Raw genomic sequence first — 21,976 nt, 5'->3', positions numbered from 1 at the left:
GAATTTATGAATCATGCATGATTGTGATGAATATGGAATAAGAGATGTACTTTAAAGACGATCTTTTGGCTGTAGAGGTGTGCCTTTGGATCTCTGCCAAAGCACCCGACTGTAATACCCTTTTTGCTATTGTCTCCTAATTGTCCCTTTTATTAAACTTTCCTTAAAATTTTACTAAGAGTGAACCTCGTTTTTCACAGTTTGAAATTTGTAAAACACAAATTCCTAGATTTGTTGATCATACTGGTGTTACAGAGCATGTGGCCTGTGCGTACAAAACCAGTAGTGAAGCTTTTACTTGAGGGGCTGTAGATTCAGATCATGATATGAATTATGGGGGTAAAGATGCCCTTACATGCTCCACCCATACTTTTTTTAAGAATCTGGGAATTGCTCTCCCACAGAACTTGAAGCTTTCATCCCTAAAATAATGGAAAAGGCATCAGGAGAGGCATTCAAGATCTTTGTTATTTTAAAGGTTAAAAGAAATGCTTTTAGGATCGAGGTTGCCTTGTGGGGTCTTTTTCCCCCTTTTGCTTTGAGGGAAAAGTTAAAAAATATCACTTCAAGTAGACCTGATGAGGTACTTTGCGTTGGTTTTCTTTTTTAACTTTTACGGTTATTTGCTACAAAGAGGTACCACTGATTTTATACCAGATGATTTTCTATCCTCTCGGACGCTACTGGAGGTGATCCCTTCGGTGCGGGGACGGTAGCGAGGGGCGGACTCCAGGCTCGGTGTGCGGGGCCCGCGGCAGGCCCGCCCCGCAGCTCCCGGCGCGCTCCGCGCGGCCCAGGACTACGAGTCCCGGCATGCCCGCGGGCCCGCTCGGGACCGGCTGCATCCGGGTCCGGCCACTGCTGCGGGCGACTTGTCGCCATTACGGGGCAGCGGCGGCCGAGCCGGGGCCGGTGCGGCGCCGAGCAGCCGGTGGGTGCCGGGGTGGTGCCGACCCCTCGGGCGGCAGGAGCGCCGGGCCCCGCGGGGCTCCCTGAGCAGCTCTTCTCTCTCCCGCGCCCGGAGCCCCGCAGGCCCGGCCCGGCCTCCCGCGGCCTTCCCCGGTTCGAGCGGAGCAGCGAGAAGATGTCGCCATGAAGGAGGCCGAGTCCGCGCTGCGCCGCCCCCGCCGGTCGCCCCCGCGGGCCATGAGCCTGGGCCCCCGCCGGCTCCGCCAGCGCCCGTCGTGCCCCCTCGCCCAGGGCCGCCGCTCGCCCAGGGCGCCCGTTGATGCTGCAGAGCTCTCCCGGCGCGACCCCCGTAGCCCCCGCCATGGACAAGAGCAGCCCCTGCGGCTCCGGTGCGCCCGGATCCTCGGCCGGCAGCAAAGGGCAGCAGCCACGGTCCGCCTCGGCCGGGCCCGCCGGGGGGGAGTCTAAACCCAAAGGCGGTAAGAGCTGGGAAGGGGCTCCGCAGGGAGGGAGGGGGTGAGCTTGGGACCGGGGGGACAGACGGCTTTATGCCGCCCTTGGGTTTGTGGCGAAGCTGAACTTCGCCTTATCGGGTTGTTTGTCTCTCAGCTAGGTTTAATAGGCGGCGTTTCAGGTCACTGTCTGTTTTTGGTTTCTTTTTCCTTCCTCTTCCGGCTCTGCTCGCTGTTTGGTGAGCTGGGATTTCCGCTCTCCTCTTCCTTTAAGGGTTATTGCTTTATCTTCATTAGTATTGGAACAACTAGCTTGAGAGCTAAAGCCCTGGTGCTATAGTAAGAACATACATTCACCAGTGCCTGTGAATAGAGCCTTTAACTTTATCTTGTACCTGTCGTTGTTACACCTTGCCAAGGAGGTCTGTACACAGCATTCCCCTTGCCCCGGTGTTTCAGGGACCTCCTTTGGGGGAGCTCAGAATTTGCTTATCTGGCATTCAACCCAAAGTGTCACCCCTGGCATTGCAAACAGCTGGTTCTGCTGACAGAGCAGTTTGTCAGGAGCCAGTGTGGTTCCTGTCGTCATTTCAAGGTAAGACCTAAGCCCCTTTAGTTCCCTAAACCAGTTTAGGAACAGAGTGTTCCTGGCAACCTTTCTTTTTTTTTTTTTTTTTTACCTTCCTAAAACCTAGAAATGGGGCAGTAGTGATTAAATTGGTGATTTTTAGTCCTGGAAGTATATGAGAGAGTGTCAACAGATTGCTACACCACCATTGCTGTACTAATTTCCTTCTTCCTCAGTGGTTTGTTTCGGCTGTATTACTTTAGGCCTCTGAGAAAGCAGCAGTGCACTCCAGCAGGTTAACAAAATTAGTATCTTGGCGGTGTTTGTTGACTCCTTTTTGGACCTTCTAAACACGGTCATGTCCTGGGTAACCTGCTCTTCACCTGTATTAATTGACCTTCCACAGGATTGGCAGAAGTGGGACATGGGAGATGACTCACCCACAGCTCCCCAGGTTGTGGGATTGTGCAATTACAGTGAAATTTTAACTTCAAATTCAAACACTTGGAAGTCTTTTTAAGAAGAATTTTTTCTGTCTCTGTCGTGCCAAGAGACACCTCCTCACTTCAGCTTCTTTTGTAGTGGTGTGTGATGCTCTGTGGAGGATTGTTCACAATATAAACTTCATGTTTGTTCAGAATACAAACATCCTTCAGGAAGGAGTTAAGATGGCCTGTGCTGTGGCTGGTATCTCTTCATGTAGAAGACACAGTATCTGTACTGAGGAAGGAAGTAAAAGGCCTGATATTCCAGCCCAGAATAAAAGTGTTAAGTGGTTTTTATGGAATGTCACCTTTCAAAGGCTTGAAACAATGCCACTGGAAACAAAAAGCAAAAAAAAAACCAAAAAAAATCACCAAAAGCACAGGAGCAGTGGGGAGAAGAATTGTGATGACTGTTCTCTTCTACTCTGATACTTTTAATTTAATAAACCCCAAGACTTTTTAAGACCTCTTTTTAAAATAAAACAGAGGAAAATTTTGTCATTACATAATTCCACTTCAATGATACTTGCTTCTGAACTACACTGGAGGGCAAATGGATGAGTTGCTTCCCTTACAGGGCATCAAAGAGACCCGGAAAAATTAGAATCTCTTTTCATAGGAGTAGGTGTTTATTTAGGACTATCTTAACTGGAGTGTACTGAAAACTAAAATGAAAGGATTCCCTTGGTGAAATTAGGGCAAATGACTACACAGGATGCAACTGGGTAAAATTGTCGCTATATTTTCATAGCTGTTGCATGTAAGATACTGGCATGTCACCATATGGAATATTTTTCTTGAGTTTCTTATCACTGTCCTTGTAGCTGATGTGGTCCATCCCTTTAAGGACAGGTATAGGATGTATTCTGGAAATCTTGTGTCTCCTCTGAAAGGGAAGGTAATCTTATGGACCTTCCTTAGATGGTCACTGGGTTAAATCCAGTCAAGCACTTGCCATTTGATGCTTTCCAGAGTTACCTGCTGTAACTGTCCAGCTGAAGAAATGAAGAAATGGATATTCCTGAATCCTTATGGTAGCTTTTCTTTCTCTTGCAGTGCAGCTGGAAATGGGCTAAATAGGTTACTGTATTCCCTTGTCTTTCTGGAAGCTTGATTCCTCCTATCTTTTGAATTTGGCCTCAGAGACTAAACTAAACTGAAAGTTTCCAGCAGGAAAGTTTCTTTATGTTGTATTAGTGTGCCAACAGGAATCACATCCAATTAGAGTGGAATAAAGTAGCTAGCTAAGGCAAAACAGGCTTGTTGGGATTCTCTGCAGTCCTTAAGAGCTGATGGACAGCGTTAGTTGTCACAAACATTCCTGGGCCTTATCAGACCCCGTGTGAGCCTGCTTGGCTGGGCTGTGTGAGAAGTCGGTCACCTCCTGTTCACTGGGATGTTTGCCTTGGTGGCAGCAATAGCCTCTGTGTGTTTTCATGAAACAACCCTGTGGCTTTAGTGTGATCCAGATCCCTTATGCAATGCTGCTGGCTTCAGCATAGCTCAGCAGGAAAGAGGTGAAAAAGATGGAAGGAAACAGCAGTTCTGACCCCAGTAACAAACCAGTACTGCAGCTCCAGTGCCCAAGTGGTCACCTAGAGCTGCTCCTAACGCTGTGAATTTCATCTCCTCACTCTGGATCTTTGGAGATAGAGGTCCTCTAGCAGCAGGAGAAACCACAAATCTCAGGGCTTGCTCCAAAATGCAAGAACAGTTTTGTTGCTAGTCTTTTTAAATTATATGGACAGTATTTTTTGTAAGTCTCTTGGAGTGCAAATGGGGAGATAAATCCCATAATTTGTGTATATGTAGGTTAGATGCCATGAAAACAGCAAAAGGACTAACTGAAGACCTTAGTGAAGAGTAAGTACCTCACCAGCACTCTTGCTATTGCTAACTCCTAATTTGCCAAGAAAAGAGGGGAGAAGAGAAGCTACCAAATCCAAACTTAACGCTACTTAAAACTGGGATCTCACAAGAGAGGATGGCAGTGAGAATCTTCCACTTTTCTCGGTGCCTGACTGCAGCCTGTCCTGCCCTGCTCTTTGTGGGAGTGCTGTGATGGATGATAGAAAGCAGAGAGCATGACATGTGGCATGCTAGAAAGGTTGGAAGGAACAGCATTGCTTAATTCAGGATCGGGGAAAGCTGTTCCAATTTACAAGTGCATTCTCCGAGCTCCTGCTTGTCTGCTGACCAATTTCATTACTACTCTGATGGACCAGACTTCTACTGAGGTCGGTTATTCTCGTGGGGGGGGGAGGGTGAAACTAACAATCTGTAAAATCAGGTTTGAAGCATTGTTAGACTGTTGTAGGGTCCTTTTAAAAAAGACACAAGTGGAGAGCTCTTTCCTATAAAATACGAGAGTCACTAAAGTGACTCCCAAAGGCTCTAGTAGGTGGCTTGAAAGGACCTATCGTATGACAGGAATGTATGTAAACCATCTGACTGACAAATTTGATTGTGAGTAACTCGATTAAAACTTTTAAGTGGTAGGAAATTCTTCTGTCAGCTGCAGGGGTGAGCTGTTCCCTGTTCCGGGGCCTTGTAAACACCCAGTTTAGACTGATGTTTTTTGAGTTGTTTCTTTTCCCCATTTGAAGATGGCAGAGAAACTACAAAGTGGTACAGACAACAAGCACGTGTCCCTCTAGTGCGTTTGCTGAAATTACAGATTTAAGAGGGTGGTTGAGCTCTAAACTGACAAGTTCTGCTCCTGAGTAACTTAAGGAGTAGTCCAGACCTCTTCAAAATGACTTAATTTTTTACCAGAGACTCTGAGGTGTTGGTTATTCCTTCTTCCCTGCAAACACTCTCAAAAAAGATCTGCCTAATCACTCAACCAGACCTGGTCACACCCTCAGTACTTGGCAGCTTCTGGGGTGTTTTTTTCCTGATAATGCTCAAGCCATGTCTTTTGAGCCTGATGTGCATTAAAGCACTGCCAGCTATGCAGGCATGTGTTTGAGTTACACAGCTGTGGTTCTGACAGAGTTGGTTTAATTCTGAATTAAAGGATCAGCCTTTTGAATAGCAGAGTAAATTGCCATTTCTGATGATGAAGTTTGTCTGCAAAATGAAGTTTGTCTGTCACACTGTGTGAAAGTAGTGATAGTGTCCTGTTTTAGCTGTAGTTGCAGGCAAAGACTGAAGTCTGACAAGTGCAAGAAACAGCAGACAGCACAGAACCTGGTCCAGCCACTTTTATTACTTAATTTATTTTACAAGTTGGATCCTCAGTAATATGCAATAACACACAGACCATCCTGTCCTCAGCTCACCTTTTTTGGGAGGTGCAGGTGGGAGAAAAAACGTAACCAAAAAAAAAATATATATACCATTCCAGCTGTTTTAAATGCTTCGGTAGATGAAAAGTGGTGCTGAGAAAGGGGGAAACTGGAAGCACTGGCAATGAAACTGCCTGTATGAGAAACATGATCCAGAATCACAGTGGTGTGTTTGCCTGCCATGTAAGGTTTACGTTAAGGGGTGGGGAGGAAGACTACAAAGTGGGAAAAGGGAAACTCATAGGCTTTTATAAAATGCAACTAGATACTGTGTGAGGCCTTGCTATTTGTGTAATGTTTACTGAGTATCCAGAGTGACTTTGGGGCTGGCTGGTGTGGATAGATGTCTTGTGGGGCCTGAGGAGTTTTGTTTTTGAGTTTATCACCATACCTCTTCAACAAATAAAACTTAGGGCGAGTGGTGGAAGTGCCAGGTTAAGCAACCAGTCAGCAGTCCGTTGTGTCCTTGGGCAACTCTGATCTTGTGTTAAGACTACTAGAAATACCTTCATAGTATTACCTCTGTTCTAGCAGTTGGATGTAGCAGCTGTTAAGGCACAGAAAACCCCTCTCAAGAGCTGGAGTGATTTTTCTGCTCTCGTGAACTTTATTCCTGCAGTGTTTTTCTTTGTGCTTCACCACTGCATCCTGTGTTAGGGTCAGTGGTGTGCCAAGTATGGTTTTTTGCAAGCAGTTCTTGTTGGTGGACTTAATACTTAGATCTTAGGTATGTGCCCTGCAAGGCCACAAAGCATTTGGTTTGTGCTTCAAGATCAATTAGCATTTGTTGGCCTGATGACATAAAAGTGTGTTTTTTAAACAGAATTAGATCTGCTGGGATCTTTTAAGCATAGAGTGCAGAAGTGAGTGAATGCAGGCAACAGAAGCCTTCAAGAAAAATGCAGGCAGCAGTGTGTTTATACAGTGTATTTTCAGTGTAGTGATAAATATGATGAAATGTGTGTTTTAGGCAAATTAAATGAAAAAAAGAGAACTAGTTGTTGTCAGTTCTTGTAATGGGGCATGAAGATGTGGTATGTGATGTTAGTATTTATAACGTAACGTACCAGGCAACACTCTGATATGTGGTGGTGCAATTCCAAATCTGGAAAAAGGAAATTCAACTATTTTTATAAAAGGTAGAGCACAGCAAATATATTCTTTTAAACTCTTTGACCAGCTCTTTGGGCAATGATAGGAATGAAATTGTTTGGGTTACTGGGGGGATTTAATGTCCTGATAAACACTATCCTTAAGATAGTGGCTGAGGTGATTTCATCTCTGAGGTGAAGTTAGCTGAGGTGCAGTACATGGGGCCAGCTCTGAGACTGCTGATCTGATTTTTCTTTTCTTTTCCTTTCAGATGGAAAGAATGCAAGTGGATCCAAACGTTATAATCGTAAAAGAGAAACTTCATATTCAAAAAATGAGAACTTTTCCAGTCAGTCCCGTCGCTCCAATTCACAGAAAAGCAAAGCTTTTAACAAGATGCCCCCTCAAAGGGGAGGCAGCAGTGGAAGTGGCAAACCTTTTAGCTCTTCTAATGGTGGAAGACGAGATGAGGTGAGAAGTGTAATGCCATGCCTCCAAGGCCTTCTTTCTTGGGATGAGAGGATCACCCTGGCCTGCCTAGACAGGTCTGCTGTGTTCAGTTCCTGGGCTGGGAAGGAATAGAGTGATAAGAGGTGCTAACATCGTTGAGATGCCAGAGGGAGTGTGAGCAGAGTAACTTGGCAACTAAAGAAGAGCGTGCTCTTTGCTCTAGGTAAAAATGCCATCTGAGGAATGGGTGCCAAGACAGGCCATGTACCCATCTCATGACACAGGTCCTTTGTGAAAACATATAGTGACACAATTTCATTGCCCTATTCCTGCTGGCCACACTATTTTTAGTACAGCCCAGGTGCCATTGGCTGCCTTGCCCACTTGGGCACACTTTGTTCATGTTCAGGTGCTGTCAACTAACACCCCCAGGTCCTTTCGTGATGTGCAGCTTTCCAGCTGCTCTTCCCCGGGCCTGGAGCATTCCAAGGAACTGTTGTGACCCAAGTGCAGGACCTGGCACTTGGTGTTGTTGAATGTCACACCATTGGCCTTGGCCCATCAGTCCAGCCTGTCCAGATTCCTCTGCAGAGCCTTCCTACCCTCCAGGAGATCAACGTTCTCGCCCAACTTGGTGTCACCTGTGAACTTGCGTAGGGTGCCCTTAATGCCCTTGTCCAGACCATTGGTAAAGACATTAAACAGGACTGGCCCCAATACTGAGCCCTGGGGAACCCCAGTAGTGGGGCCCAGCTGAATGTCCCCCCATTTCCCTCCACTCTCTGGGCCCAGCCATCTGGACAGGTATTTTACTCAGAATGGTGTGCTTATCCAAGCTGTGGGCACCAGTTTCTTCAGGAAAATGCTGTGAGAAACTGTGCAAAGGCTTGTCTAAAGTCCGGGTGGACAACATCCACAGCTTTTCCCTCATGCATTAAGTGTGTCATCTTGTCATAGGAGGAGATCAGATTAGGCAGAACCTGCCTTCATAAACACACTGGGTTTAGGGCTGGGACTGATCCCCTGGTTGTCCTGTACACTCTGTGTGATGGTTTGAAGGATGATCTCCTCCATAACCTTCCCCATCACTGAGGTCAGGTTGACAGGCCTGTAATTCCCCAGATCCTTCCTCCAGCCCTTCTTGTAGGTGTGTGTCACATTTGCTGACTTCCAGTCAACCGGGACCTCCCAGTTTGCCAGGACTGCTGGTAAATGATGATCACTGCTGCCAGCTCCATCTCCTCTTGGGTGGATCCCATCCAGCCCCATGGACTTGGGGGTGTCTGAGTGGCACAGCAGGTCACTGACTGTTTCTCTGGATTATGGGGGCTTCATTCTGCTCCCTATCCAGCTCAGGGGGCTGGGTACCCTGAGGACAACTGGTCTTACTATTAAAGGCTGAGGGGAAGAAGGCATTAAGTACCTCAGCCTTTTCCTCACTCTTTGCCACTATGTTTGTTTCCCTTTGCATCCAATAAAACATGGGGATTTTCTTTAGCTCTCTTTTTGTAGCTGATGTATTTATGGAAACATCTTTTACAGCAGTGGCCAGATTAAGTTCTAGTCAGGCTTTGGCCCTTCACTTCTTTCCCTGCATAACCTCATGACATCCTTCTAGTCCTGCGGAGTTCCCTGTCCCTTCTTTCTCAGGTCATAAATTCCATTTTTTCCTGAGTTCCAGTTAAAACTCTCTGTTGAGCCAGGCTGGTCCTCCCCACTGGCTCATTTTTTGTCATAAGGGGACAGCATGTTCCCGTGCCTTTAAGATTTCTTGAAGAATGTCCAGTCTTCCTAGACTCTTTGCCGTTCAGCACTGCCTCCCAAGGGACTCTGCCAACCAGTCTCCTACACAGGCCAGAGTTTGCCCTCTGAAGGTTGATTGTGTCCAACCACTTCAGGGCACAAATTTACAAGTGATAGTGGTAGTGAGAAAGTAATTGTATGGCCTTGCTGATATCAAGGTTAAACTAGACTGAGGCTTTGATGCTGATGTGGATCTAAATACTGTAGAGTGTGGGCTTTAACTGATACTCTTACTTTTCGGTTTTGATGGATAAGCAGCACTTCTCACCTAGATCACCTGCTCAAAATTCACCTGCTGTCTCCGTTGAATTCTAGTTCTTTGCTTCATTATATGAAAACTAAACAAAACAAGTACAACCTGTGCAAACAGTAATCAGGCTTGTATTACTGTCTAAAAGAGGATTTGAACAACTTCTTGACTATGTTTTGCCAGCTTTTACTTGTCTTTGTGGCTGTTTTAACTCTCTCTTCCTTTTGCTCAGTGTGGGATGAGACCACTGAGTTCTGACTTGCAAGTTCTCATGCATTTCTAATGCTGCACTACTTGATTTGCAGAACAGGGATGGGAGAAGGTGAGTGAGTAGATGCTGCGTGTTCTGTGTGCTATCACTGATAGGGCCTGGATGTCCACCTGTACTGATGCTTTTGCTGTAAACTCCAGCAATTTCTAACAAATGCTGTTCTCTCTTAGGTAGCAGAGGTTCAACGGGCAGAGTTCAGCCCTGCCCAGTTCTCTGGTCCCAAGAAGATTAATCTGAACCACTTACTGAACTTCACCTTTGAACCCCGTGGCCAAGCAGGACATTTTGATGGGAATGGACATGGAAACTGGGGGAAAAGGAACAAGTGGGGACATAAACCATTCAACAAGGAGCTCTTCCTGCAGGCCAAGTGAGTGGGAGATCCATGGGGCTCTTCTGCAGAGGCATGGAGCTGTAAGGGGTGACAAACCAGGGAATTGCATTTGGGCTTGACTAGTTGTATTGTCTTTTCCAGGGTGAAATTACCTTTCTGTAGTGTTTTTAGTGGTAATGACTATATTTTAAAGGGATGTTGTCATCACCTATTCGCAAGGTATCTGATGGAGTGAGTCCTTTAGATACAAACAAAAATCTTCTGCTCAAATTTTCAAGCATGGCTTTGGGACATGACACTCCTATTTGGGAATATCTGTGTAGTTCATTATAGAAGATGGTTGTTTTTTTCCAAAAGTTGGTATGTTGAGATGGAAGGGATAGCAGTTGCTAGATGAAAGCTAATCTGAGTTTATAAGTCCCAAAGGCAATTACTTACATGGGTCTTAGTTCTTAAAATGCTGATTATTTTGCGGGCCCCTAAGTATGTAGTATAACCCAAAGGATGATCAGTATAGTAACCTAGCAGCAGAATTCCTTTTTGACTGGAAATTTCCCCAGAGTTTGAAGTGTGTTCAGGACTTCCTGTCTCTGATAATGTTAAAGATAAAAAGTATTTTCAGCACTGATGCTTCTGATTTCTCCATAATGTTTTGTGGCTTATTGTAGTGAAGTCTATTTGCAGGAACCCCAGTAGCTGTAATTTTTGTGACAATATTTTTCCCCTCGTGGATTCCCTGTTTTTTAATAGATCCCCATTGCAGCTGTTTCTTACATGTTTCTGGAAAACCAGTCTGCCTGGCTCATTCTGTACTTAGTGTATGATGTTGTGTCTAACTGAAATTAGACACACCAGTATCCTGATCTGGCTGTGAACTGAACTCTTGATTTTTTGTTGATATAAGTTACTGACTGCATCCAGCAGTTTTCTTCTGGACAAAGAAGAAGCTCAGAGAATCCTGTAGGATAGTTCTCAAAAAGTTTTTAGAAACAACTGTGTGGATCATCTGTCTCTTTGCCTTTCCCCAGCTGCCAGTTTGTTGTCTCTGAAGAACAGGACTACACAGTCCACTTTGCTGATCCAGATACCTTGGTCAACTGGGACTTTGTGGAGCAAGTGGTCAGTTATGATGGGCTAGATTTTTTTTTCCTTCTTAAGAACCTCAACCTGTCTTTAACTACCTCTTTCCCTCTGTGATATTACATAAAACTCAGCTGTTTTTGAGTTGAGGCCTTTTCTGTCACTCCCACAATACTGGGAAAGATCTGTCACGGAATATATTATGAAATACTTTCATGACAGGAAAAGAGAAGTGCTAAAATCTATTAGGAAAATTAGCAGCTTCTTGCTTTCACAGATGGGAGTTCATCAAAAATAGAATCTGACATTCTGTAGACAGAGTCCTTGTGATGGAGATATTAACAGAAAACTTAGGCATGAGTCCATGGAAGAGGACTAGAGTGTAGAATTTTGAAGAATTATTCTGTGCATAGGTGGCCTATCTTGCCTAGCAACAAAATGGAAAATCTCTTGAGAATTGTGGTCAAAAGTTTTGGGTTGCCTCAAGCAGAAATGTATTATCTGCCAAGACAGTCTTGTGCATGGTGTAGGTGGCGAGGAGGTAGGCTTACTGTTACCTGTCACTACAAGAGAGCTGAAAAAATCTAGGTGCTTGCTTGGCAGTTATGTCTCTGCCACACAGAGGTGCTACCAAAATGTCTGACTAGACCTAGCATGTTCATGGAAATGGGTAAGTTCAGTCTCACAGTTACACAGGGCTGCATAAGTCTGCTTGTGTGAGAGGCCACAGAGCTCACTTGCCATCTTCTCACTGTCTGAATTTGGATGATGAAGATGCTGCTAACTCGTAAAGATGATGAATACGTGAGGTGATGAATATGAGAAAACTCACTTTTTAATGTCATTAGAGTAGAAATAAGATGTAAGCAATAAGATGGGTGGCTTAGAAGGTTGTTCCTTGTGCAGTCTGAAGGTGTTAGTGCACAGTGCACTAATTTCTTGGTAAATGAACAGAGCCTAAAGAGCTGGAAGATAATATGTTAGAGTAGATCTTACAGGTGGCTTATTCTGTATCCCAGGAACTGATTTCTAAGTCTAAAACTTGTACTGTTCTTCTCATGTGCCATTTCAGCGAATCTGTAGCCATGAAGTGCCCTCTTGCCCCATATGTCTGTACCCACCAACCGCAGCCAAGATCACCCGCTGTGGGCACATCTTCTGCTGGGCATGTATTCTTCACTATCTCTCCTTGAGTGAAAAGACCTGGAGTAAGTGTCCTATTTGTTATGGCTCTGTTCACAAGAAGGATCTCAAGAGGTGAGACAACATTAATTAAGTCATGCATCTTTTTGAAATGTTATTTTTACACTGCTAACCTCCTCTATAAATTGCAGTGTTGTTGCTATGGAAACACGTCAATATGCAATTGGTGATACCATTACGATGCAACTTATGAGAAGAGAGAAAGGTGTTCTGGTAGCACTGCCCAAATCCCAGTGGATGAATGTGGTTCAGCCTGTTTACATCAGAGGTGAGTGTATCTGAATCCTGGTGGTTGGAATCCTGTTCCTAACTGTGACCAGGATTAGTGTAGAGACAATTTACCCTGGCAGTGCCATGCTGTCACCTTAAAATACACTAGACTGCAAAACATGGGGCTTAGCAGCTGAAATGCTTAATGACCACATGTTAACAGTAAACTTCCTATTCACACTGTTTTTCTGTAAGGCTTTAGCTTGTGTGCTGTGTCCCTTCATGTGACTGCACTTCAGACTCCTACCTTCTCAGTCCCTGCTTATAGTTTGATGTGTACGTTGCATCTGCAGTCATTGGTGTGACTATTACTGCTTTTATTGGCTCTTCAGTGTCCTTAACTTTTTTCCTCCTGACTCCTCATTATACAGCTTCACAAAAATAACTGTCTCTGTGTCTAAACTATTTCAAGGCTGTAATCTTCAACAAGGTTTTCATCATCTGCACTTACCAGCTGAAGTCAGTGAATGCTATGGGGAAATAATCAAAATTATTGCAAACCTATTCCAAACATCTGTTGCCTGACATCTTCAGTTTTCTCCAGTCAAGAGTGTGACTAACTCATCATCTTATCTGTTAGTATCACAAAAATTTTGTGACTAAAGAAATAATTTTACTGAACATTGCTGCTTTGTGGGCTGTCTTGGCTCACTTCATTTTGCAGTCACATTTAGGAAGGGCTGCATGCATTTAAACTCTGGAAAAAGTCAAGTCTCCTAACATGTGATGGATAATCCAGCATGCAGGCTGTGGTCTTACGTGTTGCTCAGTATTTGAAACTAGAGGACTTTAAGTCCTTTCATAAAACAAAAGAACAAATATAGGATTTGAGAACATTCTAAAGCCAGGAAATTCACCATTAACTTGTTGTCTGTAGGCAAGGTTGGACCCTTGGGGAGCAGTGAATACGGGGACTGTTTTAATATGGGATGCTGTGGTTGCTGTAAAGTAGTGACAATGGTCACCTTTTGCTAAACTTGCAATTCTTTAGCTTACTATTTCTGCTGTGCTTCTTGTAAAAACCTCATAATAATGTTTTGTATGCATTTTTAATACATATGGTCTTATGAACTAGTTTGAGCCAAAGTAGGGTGCTTTGCAGAAATTTCCAACTGCAGTATTTTTGAAGAAAGAGGAAGAAGCTGCAGACTGCATTGTTTCAGGAAGTTTTGACGCCCCCAAGGTTTCTCAAAGGGGATGCTTCTACAGTGTAGAAGTTTAGGCTTGATTTTTACTGATGTGTAGCAACTCAGTGGTGAAGTGGCAGATAAAGTGCTGTGTGGGGGAGATAAATGTCAGAGCAGCTATGTGACACCAGCTTGTGATACAATGGTAATTTGTGGAGTCTGTATCAAGCTCTTGCTGAGTGTTGTCTGCCCTGGGGGATTAACTCACAAAAGTGAGCAGTAACAAAACTTCAGAAGAAGCAGCAGTTCAAACTGGTGGCTCTGTGTGCAGATATTAATGATTTGGTGCTCCTTCTGTGCAGATGACCAGCACAGTCAGTATTCAAAGCTGCTTCTGGCATCCAGGGAGCAGGTCTTGCAGCTGGTGATTCTGGAGGAGAAAGCGGCATTGCTGAAACAGTATGAGGAAGAAAAGCACACCCCAGAAGCCTGTTTCATTGAGGCAGCTATCCAGGAGTTGAAGGTAACAACCTCTTGCGAGACTTTTAGTAGCTTTATTTTTAAGAGTATGCTGGGTGCTGAGCATCCATGTTCTGCTGCATAGATGGTTGTGTGTGATTATTCTGGTCTCTAGCAAGTTGCTGGTGTTTGCTGCTGGAGTAGCATTATACACCTTGGAGACTGTAGCCTTTGGACTCCAGGTATCTGGTGTGGTGTTCAGGATAACACAGCAGAATGGTTTTTGATGGATGATATTCCAGGAAAGGAATACGAGGGCAAGGCTAAAAATAGCTATGGTGACGGCCTCCTGGCTTAAATGGCAAATTGAAACTTGATCCCTTTGGATGTTCTGCAGGAGCGAGAAACAGCACTCTCTGCTGACCGGGATAAAAATAATGGCATTGCTGGAATCAGTGCAGCTGTGGAAGAATTGGTCCTAGAAAGCTCCAAAGCTGTGGAGCCTGCTGTTTCCCAAGAGAAAAAGGTGGGTGACAAATCTGCTCTGGCAGATCGTGTTAACACTTAGTTCTGCCAGTTCACACTGCAGTGTGCAGTGAACTTGTGCCAAAGATTTTTGCAGAAATGATAATCTTTGAAGGAGGTGTCGTGGTACTAACTCTATCCTCTCTGCTGTGGTAGTGTGATGTGGAATATCTCTCTGCATTCGATGAGGAGCTTGTGGAGCCTTGTTCTGACCTGGCACGTTCCTTTTCACCTCCTGTGGAAGTAGAAGAGGCAGTGCTGGATGAGGAGGAAGTACCTGAGGTGGACACTGTACGAGAACCTGTTATGAACACTACAGTAGAACCAAATCCAGCTGAAACAAGTTGCCAAGAATCTAAAGATACAATTAGCAGTGGACCTCTTGGCAGCTCTCCTTTTTACTATTTTTATCAAGGTCAGTGGAATGAAATCCTGGAATCATAGGGGCAGAGATGCCCCCTTTGGGACCCTCCTTGAGAAATGTGTTTGTCAGTTCATTAGATGCAGCTAACCCCTGTGAAATAAAAGGGCCACAGGAACTCAGAATGGAGCTTTAATTTTATTAGTGGAGGGTGTACTGAGGTGGGGAGAAGGGTACTGAAAATGAACAGGCAAAGAAGGAGTGATGATGTCTTGCCTTTCAGCGGAGGATGGACAGTGCATGTACCTTCACCCTGTGAACGTTCGATGCCTTGTGCGTGAATATGGCAGCTTGGAGAAGAGTCCAGAGAAGATAACTGCAGCTGTAGTGGAGATAACTGGCTACTCCATGACAGAGGTAGTTATTTTACTTCTTATTAATTAAGGGCCTTGTTTTAGCAGATTGATCATTGTAGCTGATAGAGGAGACTTGATTCTCCTCAGTAGTAAGAAATAATAAGCATGAATGGGTAGGGATGATAATCTGTGAAGGGCATCTGTGGAAGGTGCTGGGGCATATGTTGCTTTTGGTAAGTAGGCTGCAGTCTAGTCTTTTTTCTAGAAGGTCCAGTACAAAAATAATTGTGTTGCAAGTCTGGTACTGCAGAATTTTATTCCAGTGATGTGAGTGAGAAGGGAGGAAAGAAGAACATGAAAATCAGTAAGCAAGCTGGAACAACTGCATTCAAGTCTGATTATGATGTAGTTGGTGGAGATCTTGGAACATTTGATTCTGACTCAGGGCATCCGTCATGTGTTTGTAGTTTTTAAAGTAATTATTGTGTCACTGGTGCTATTTTTTTTCCATTTGATTTGATGAATGGTGTGCATTCTATTTCCATTCATCACCATGGCTGCCTTCAGTCCTTGTGGTGACATATCACTCTCTCTTTATCAGGATATAAGACAGCGTCATCGCTACCTCTGTCACTTGCCCCTCACCTGTGAGTTCAGCATTTGTGAACTGGCTCTGAAGCCACCTGTCATCTCTAAGGAGACTTTAGAGTTGTTTTCAGGTTTGTACTACCTTTCTAGTAGGTTCTTCCATGAAGGGGAAGTTGGTTTTGTCCCTTTACTGGTAGAAAAAAGAACATACATTAGAGCTTTACTGTTCTTGCACCAACTGTCTAATGGCTGCTAGACAGAACAGCCCCAACTCACTGTTTCATAAACAATAATTACAAAAAGAATAAAACATCCCGACTGCTTGGAAGAGCATATGTTGTTTGTAAGCATATTTTGCTACTAATGTGTTAAAAGGTTGTTCTCAGAGCTGTAGGAAACCTTGCCAGATTATTGGGGTTTTTGATATCCAGTGCTGTGCATTGCTCCTAGATGACCTTGAAAAGAGGAAACGTCTACGGCAGAAGAAAGCTCGCGATGAACAACGGCGCGAACGCAGGATTGAGATAGAAGAAAACAAGAAACAGGGCAAATGTAAGTCATGATGGTGCATAACTGGTGGATTTTTAGTCATATTTGGTTGCTGAGCTGATCTCTTGAGCTTTAGGATGAACTCTGAGGCCTGTAGTTTGTAGTGTGTACTTAGAACAAGATTACAAAGTATTAGGAACAATGTCTGTATAATGAAAAACATTAGCTGTTTTAGTCAGGATGTTAAGTGATGTTATGCAATTGCTGCATACTTGTACATTTTGGGAGAGATGGAGGGCATTCAGGGGCACAGCTATCTCCATGGTGTACATAGCTCTCTTGTTTTTATAGTAATCACGATGTAAAGTGAAAAGTGAAGAAGGCAAAAAAAGGCCTAGAAACTGCTTCCATCCAGCACCAGGGCTCGTACTGGTCTCCAAAATAGAGAGCGGAAAGAAATGAGTTGGCACCTCCTAGACTCCCGAAATGACTTGCATATTGACAGTCCTCCCCCACATTGTGTAGTGCTTTAATTTAAAATCTCTTTTTAGATCCAGAGGTCCATATTGCTCTAGAGAATCTGCAGCAGTTCCCTGCTTTTACCTCTTGCCCCAGAGAAACTACCAGCATTGATCATCAGAGCTTCTGTCAGTCTCCTCTTGGCAGAAGCCTTGTGTTTCAGACAGGTGAGCTTGTGGAAAAACACATCACATCTAGCTCTTGATCATTCTTTTGGGATCTATTGCTCAGGTAATCATGCTAAACTTTCTCAATACTGATCAAAGACAGCTTCTTTTCAGAGCAGCTGTGGCTGCCCCATCTCTGAAACTGTTAAAGGCGAAGTTGGATGGGGCTTGGAGCAACCTGGTGTAGTGAAAGGGGTGCCTGCCCATGGCAGGGGGGTGGATTGAGATGGTCTTCAAGTCCCTTCCAACTCAAACCCTTCAGTGATTCTATGATTCTTTCCTAGACTGCCTATGAGATCATACACAAAAGGCACACATGGCTAAGAAACATTCTGTTCCTTTGTCTGCTTTTTACTGCCTCTACTTTGACAATATGAGATCTGCACTGTAGTTACCCCATCTTTTACATGAGGCAGAAGAAAGGAAACAATTGCCCCAAAAAGAGAAGAAAAGAGTGTGTGCCAGGAAAGCACTACTGGCATTTTTTCTATCATCTCCATCTTCTCCAACACATTATACTAAAATAAGCCCAATAAAAAGCCCTCGCCTCCCCCCAAAAAAAGTAAACAAAACCCCTTGAACAAACAAAGAAAACAAAAAGAAAACCACAAGCAAACTTAAATTTCCCTTAAATAAAAAGATTGAGGAAATTTGAGAGGTCCTACTGTGTGACTGATGGATAGAACCGATGAGATAAAAAGGATGAGTTACATATGTTAACAAAACTTTATTTCTGTTACATCCTGATAAGCAGCATAATGACTGCCTTGGCCAAATGCAACTGGCTTTAATTCTCAGCTCCTTTCTGTGTATACAGACTCTATTCCAACTCTGCTGTCACCTGCTGCCAGCCAGGTCAGCCCATTGCTCTGTGGAAGCTTGGAAGAAGAGTCTCCCTTCCCTTCCTTTGCCCAGGTAAACTATTTAGCAGAGTGAATCTTGTCAGAATTACCTGTGTCTTAGTTGGAGATTAGGCTGATACTACAATTGCTTCCCCTACAAAAGCAATGTGGGATAAATCTTAAGGAAACATTAAAAGGTTTGACTGCTTGAGGCGGTTTCTAGATTTTCTTGCCACTTAGGGGGTATGCAGGATTGTTCAAGTTTGTGGAATTTAATCATACCCTACAACTTTTTTGATAGATGTTGAGAGTTGGAAAGGCAAAACCAGAAACATGGCCTAAACCTGCTCCAAAGACAAGAGGTAAGAAAATTTGGTAGTAGTACTTCAGTTTCTTTACCGTGTGTCTAAATGTGAGAAATCTTGTAACTTCAAAAGAAGGATCTGGAGTGTGGAGGAGCATTTGTGTGGTGAAAAGTTTTATACAGCCTTCTGCATGCCCTTCCCTCTTTCAGATGAGAACACTCTGGCACTCCCTGTGCCTGTAGACAGTGATGGAGAAAGTGACAGCTCTGACCGGATACCTGTGCCCAGCTTCCAGAATTCCTTCAGCCAAGCTATTGAGGCAGCCCTCCTGAAACTGGACAAACCGTCCACAGCTGATCATTTATCAGGTAAAAGGCAGGGGGAAAAGACAGGAAAACTTCTGAAAGCAAAAAAATTGAGTATTTTCCCTTCTTCCTCTGGGAGAAGTGAAAGCAGCAATTTTGGGGACCAAAAATTGGCCAGAGAACAGTTCTTAAAATTGTCAGGTTGTGGTTTCTGAACAGCTTGCCTAGGGCTTCTGTCAGCTTAAAGCAACCTCTCAGTGGGAGCTGAGATCTCCAACAGGCAAAGAATCCTGTTGGGACAAAGATGGCTTTTGACAATCGTGTCGGCCATGTCTCTACCAGAACCTAAATTAAGCTTTATCTTAAGGAAGTTCAGGTTATGCATTTTTAAATTAAAAATACTTGAGCTGCTGAACTACCACTTCAGTTTGACCAAAATGACAAGGTAACTGCTAGCTGAAATTTCAAGTTAGGGAGTGTGAAACAAATTGAGGTGAACTTAAACCTGGTGCTGGCTGGTGAAACTAATTTTTAATGCTCAGTTCTGATGGTTAGCTTTGGCTTCTGTTTGGAGACTGCACTGGATGATGGAGAGAGTTGGATGGGAGGGCTTGGGAGTTTCAGTGGAGTGTCTGCTCCAGTTGCAGTGGTTTTTTTGGGCATGTATGAAAGTAATACTTGTTGGAAAGGCAAACTGCTGGATGCTGCAGTCCTAGGGTCTGCTGTTGCAGGATTAACTTTGCAATCATTTAGGCATGTTTGTAATTGTGTTTCAGGTGTGATGGAGTCTCCCTTAGTTCATCTGCAGTAATTTTTTGTTAAACTACCTGGTGTTTAGTGAGTTTATAGGAAGTGTTGTGGATTGGTAGAAGCCACTTAGGCTAGGGAAGACCATTTATCATTTGTGTGTGATGTTCCTGTTCCATGACAAGAATGACAGTATCATTTTAATTCTTCACAGAGGAAAAGGGAGGCAAGAAAAGAAAGAAACAGAAGCAGAAGCTATTGTTCAGCACCTCTGTTGTTCACACAAAGTGATTCTGCTATTCAAGAGAAGTTTCCTCTCCTGGTTTTCTTTTCATTTTGCTTTGTTTTGCTGCTGTAGTTTAAGTATTTAAATTTGGACAGCCTAAACTTGTGTTTCCAGGACTTCTAGAGGCTTCAGGAGGAAACCATGACAGTGTATGTTGAAGTAACATGTTTTGATTCCAACTGCTTAATGAATTTATACTGAAACAGAATTTTGGAAGTAACAACCCACAGACAAATCCACCAAGGCTTCTAGTTGCCAAGTCAGTTTTTTGGGCCTGATAAGCAGTGTCAAAGTCCTTAGAGCTGTGTGGCACTGCCAAAGTACTGCAGTATTACCCAAGAGAAAAGGCAGAGAGCCTTTATTTCCCTGTAATTATTCATGGACAGAAGTCCATCCGACTGACGGTAGTGCTGTTACAGTAAAGCTGTCAAACTGCTCTCCTGAGAAACTGGTTTTGGCTGCACTGGAAACAGGCAAAAGAACTTACTGGCTTTAGCGTGTTAGCTGCTGTTATCTGTTCTTTTTCTAAAGAGCAAGAATTCCTCCTGTTCTCCTGGCTTGGAAAGATAAAAAGCTGAGGTGAGTGTGAAGCAGAACTTGGCTACTTGGTTTTAAAGTGGCTTGATGATTTGTGTATTTCAAAATGCAAACTGGCACTAGTGGTAGAAGGAACCTCCTGACTTCTCTCAGTTGTTCAGGTCTGTTTTAATGTCAGTGAGTGAGGCTATTACTTTTTGTTTTTTGCCAACCATGGGCTACAGATTCTTTTTAATCTGATCATTTAGAATAAACACTCCCCTCTAGGGCTTCTGGTAACCATCTGAATGATGGTTTGAGACTGGCTGCTCCTGAGTTGGAAGAACAATTGATAGCTGAAGTCTGTAGGTAACTTTCATACCCCAGCAAGAAACTGGGATTCTCTTGTACTGGGTTAAGGGCCTGTATCTGCTTGGTTCTCAGATGTAAGTTGATCTGTGCTACGAACATGTCTCTCCTGGACCCCTCCCCACTCTTTCTTTGGGTGGTCACATTCTGCACTGCTTGTGGTTTGATTTGAGCTAATGAGTTAAGTGGTGTGGATTTTGTTGAATAAAATGAATTTTAGGTGTCATGTACCAGTCAAGGCCAACAGTCGCAATAAATCATACACAGACGCACTTACAGTACTGTACCCTTCCTCAGCTGTAGCTGAACTGTCACAGCAGTGTGGAGCCCCAGAAACCTCCACTGCACAGATTCAAATTTTACCTTCCTGCTGGCAGAATTAATTTCCAGGGTGCTCGTATAAAGTACCACTGAACTTAGAGAAGGAGACTGACAGTGTCTTCTGTTGTCTTTGACTGCACTGGCACAGACTTCGGTGTGCTCTGTCCCTCTGACACCGAGACAGATCTGAGCAAGGAAGTGTGTGTTTGAGGCACCTGGAGTTAGGTATTCCAACATCACTGGCAGTTAGTGGTTGTGTCCCTGTTTAAAAAGCTGATGTCAATACATGGGTGCTTGATTGCAGAGCAACAGGCTCCAGATGTGTGTCTCTTGGGAAGCTAGTACCAAAGAGTATGTCACATGTGGCTGTAGACCAGAAAGGAGAGGGGGAAGATAAAGTATGCTTCCAACTGCTACAGTAGGATAGACGAAACACCTGCAAAGCATTCTTTGAAAGCAGCTTGACTTCACACTTGGTCACAACTAACCCTGCTTGATGGAAAGACTGAGTACAGCTTGTCAGGTGACTGCAAAGAAACTAAGACAAGATGCCTGAAAGTGGTAACACATCTTGCTGTCAATACTTTAAAATGCTTATAGGAAAAGAATTGGTGAGGGCAGAGAAAGCAACTAAGAGAGATTCAAATATGCAGTTAACTGTTCACAGCAAGTAATTTTAAGCCATGGAACAGGAGTAACTATTTAAGTGTCTAACCAGTATCTGTTGTGTTCTTATTATCTCTGTACATTTACAGTCAACTTTTCTTTGCATTGGGAAGAGAGAATAGCTGGAGCTGGTGTAACTCACCTTCACATGTCACAGACACTAGGATAAGGGAAGTGATGCAGGCAAGGCAGGCTGTCCCTGCTGCAGGGGCAGTCCCCACAGGGACAGTATCTTCAATTGTCTCTTGTTTTCCTATGGATTCGAGATAATACCAGCAATGCTACTTTCCTGTAACTGATTGGTGTAAACTTAATAAATATCTAAGCAGTACTTGTACCTATGAGTTTTATAATGGGGGGGATGGAGTTGAGCCTTGCAGCTCTGCCATGCATTCCATGTATTCTCTGCTCCTGTGTCCACAACTGGTGCTTTTTTGACTCAAAACAATTGATACCCCTGTGGTTAACAGAGCACTTAAAGATAAGGTAAAAAGCAGATGTTAATGCTTTTTGTATGCTGAAGGAGAATAACTACATTCCTTGTCTGTGCCAACTGCCTAAAGCTCCCTTC

The 21,976-nt window shown here is 43.9% G+C and overlaps 1 protein-coding gene across 1 annotated transcript; it reads left to right on the top strand.

Moving 5' to 3' along the window:
• The first annotated feature begins 812 nt into the window (after window positions 1-812).
• On the top strand, window positions 813-21,736 carry RNF10 (ring finger protein 10). The gene is made up of 17 exons (XM_010398071.4): window positions 813-1,388; window positions 7,068-7,267; window positions 9,741-9,940; window positions 10,933-11,023; window positions 12,057-12,241; window positions 12,319-12,455; window positions 13,947-14,107; window positions 14,441-14,569; window positions 14,725-14,983; window positions 15,213-15,346; window positions 15,887-16,004; window positions 16,324-16,425; window positions 16,914-17,048; window positions 17,866-17,963; window positions 18,192-18,252; window positions 18,405-18,563; window positions 19,462-21,736. Exons 1-17 carry the CDS (start codon window positions 1,229-1,231, stop codon window positions 19,536-19,538), a joined length of 2,406 nt encoding a protein of 801 aa, XP_010396373.3. The 5' UTR covers window positions 813-1,228; the 3' UTR covers window positions 19,539-21,736.
• The last annotated feature ends 240 nt before the right edge of the window (window positions 21,737-21,976 follow it).

This window comes from Corvus cornix, chromosome 15 (genome assembly GCF_000738735.6).
Source record: "Corvus cornix cornix isolate S_Up_H32 chromosome 15, ASM73873v5, whole genome shotgun sequence".
NCBI classification, from domain to species: domain Eukaryota; kingdom Metazoa; phylum Chordata; class Aves; order Passeriformes; family Corvidae; genus Corvus; species Corvus cornix.
The sequence above is the reverse complement of the archived record's forward strand: the minus strand, read 5'-3'. Positions and strand labels throughout refer to the sequence as shown.

Coding starts and splice junctions, on each gene's coding strand:
- RNF10 (XM_010398071.4), top strand. CDS start 1,229: ATGCTGCAGAGCTCTCCCGGCGCGACCCCCGTAGCCCCCGCCATGGAC. Junction 15,347..15,886: donor CTGGCTACTCCATGACAGAG/GTAGTTATTTTA, acceptor TCTCTTTATCAG/GATATAAGACAGCGTCATCG. Junction 16,005..16,323: donor GACTTTAGAGTTGTTTTCAG/GTTTGTACTACC, acceptor CATTGCTCCTAG/ATGACCTTGAAAAGAGGAAA.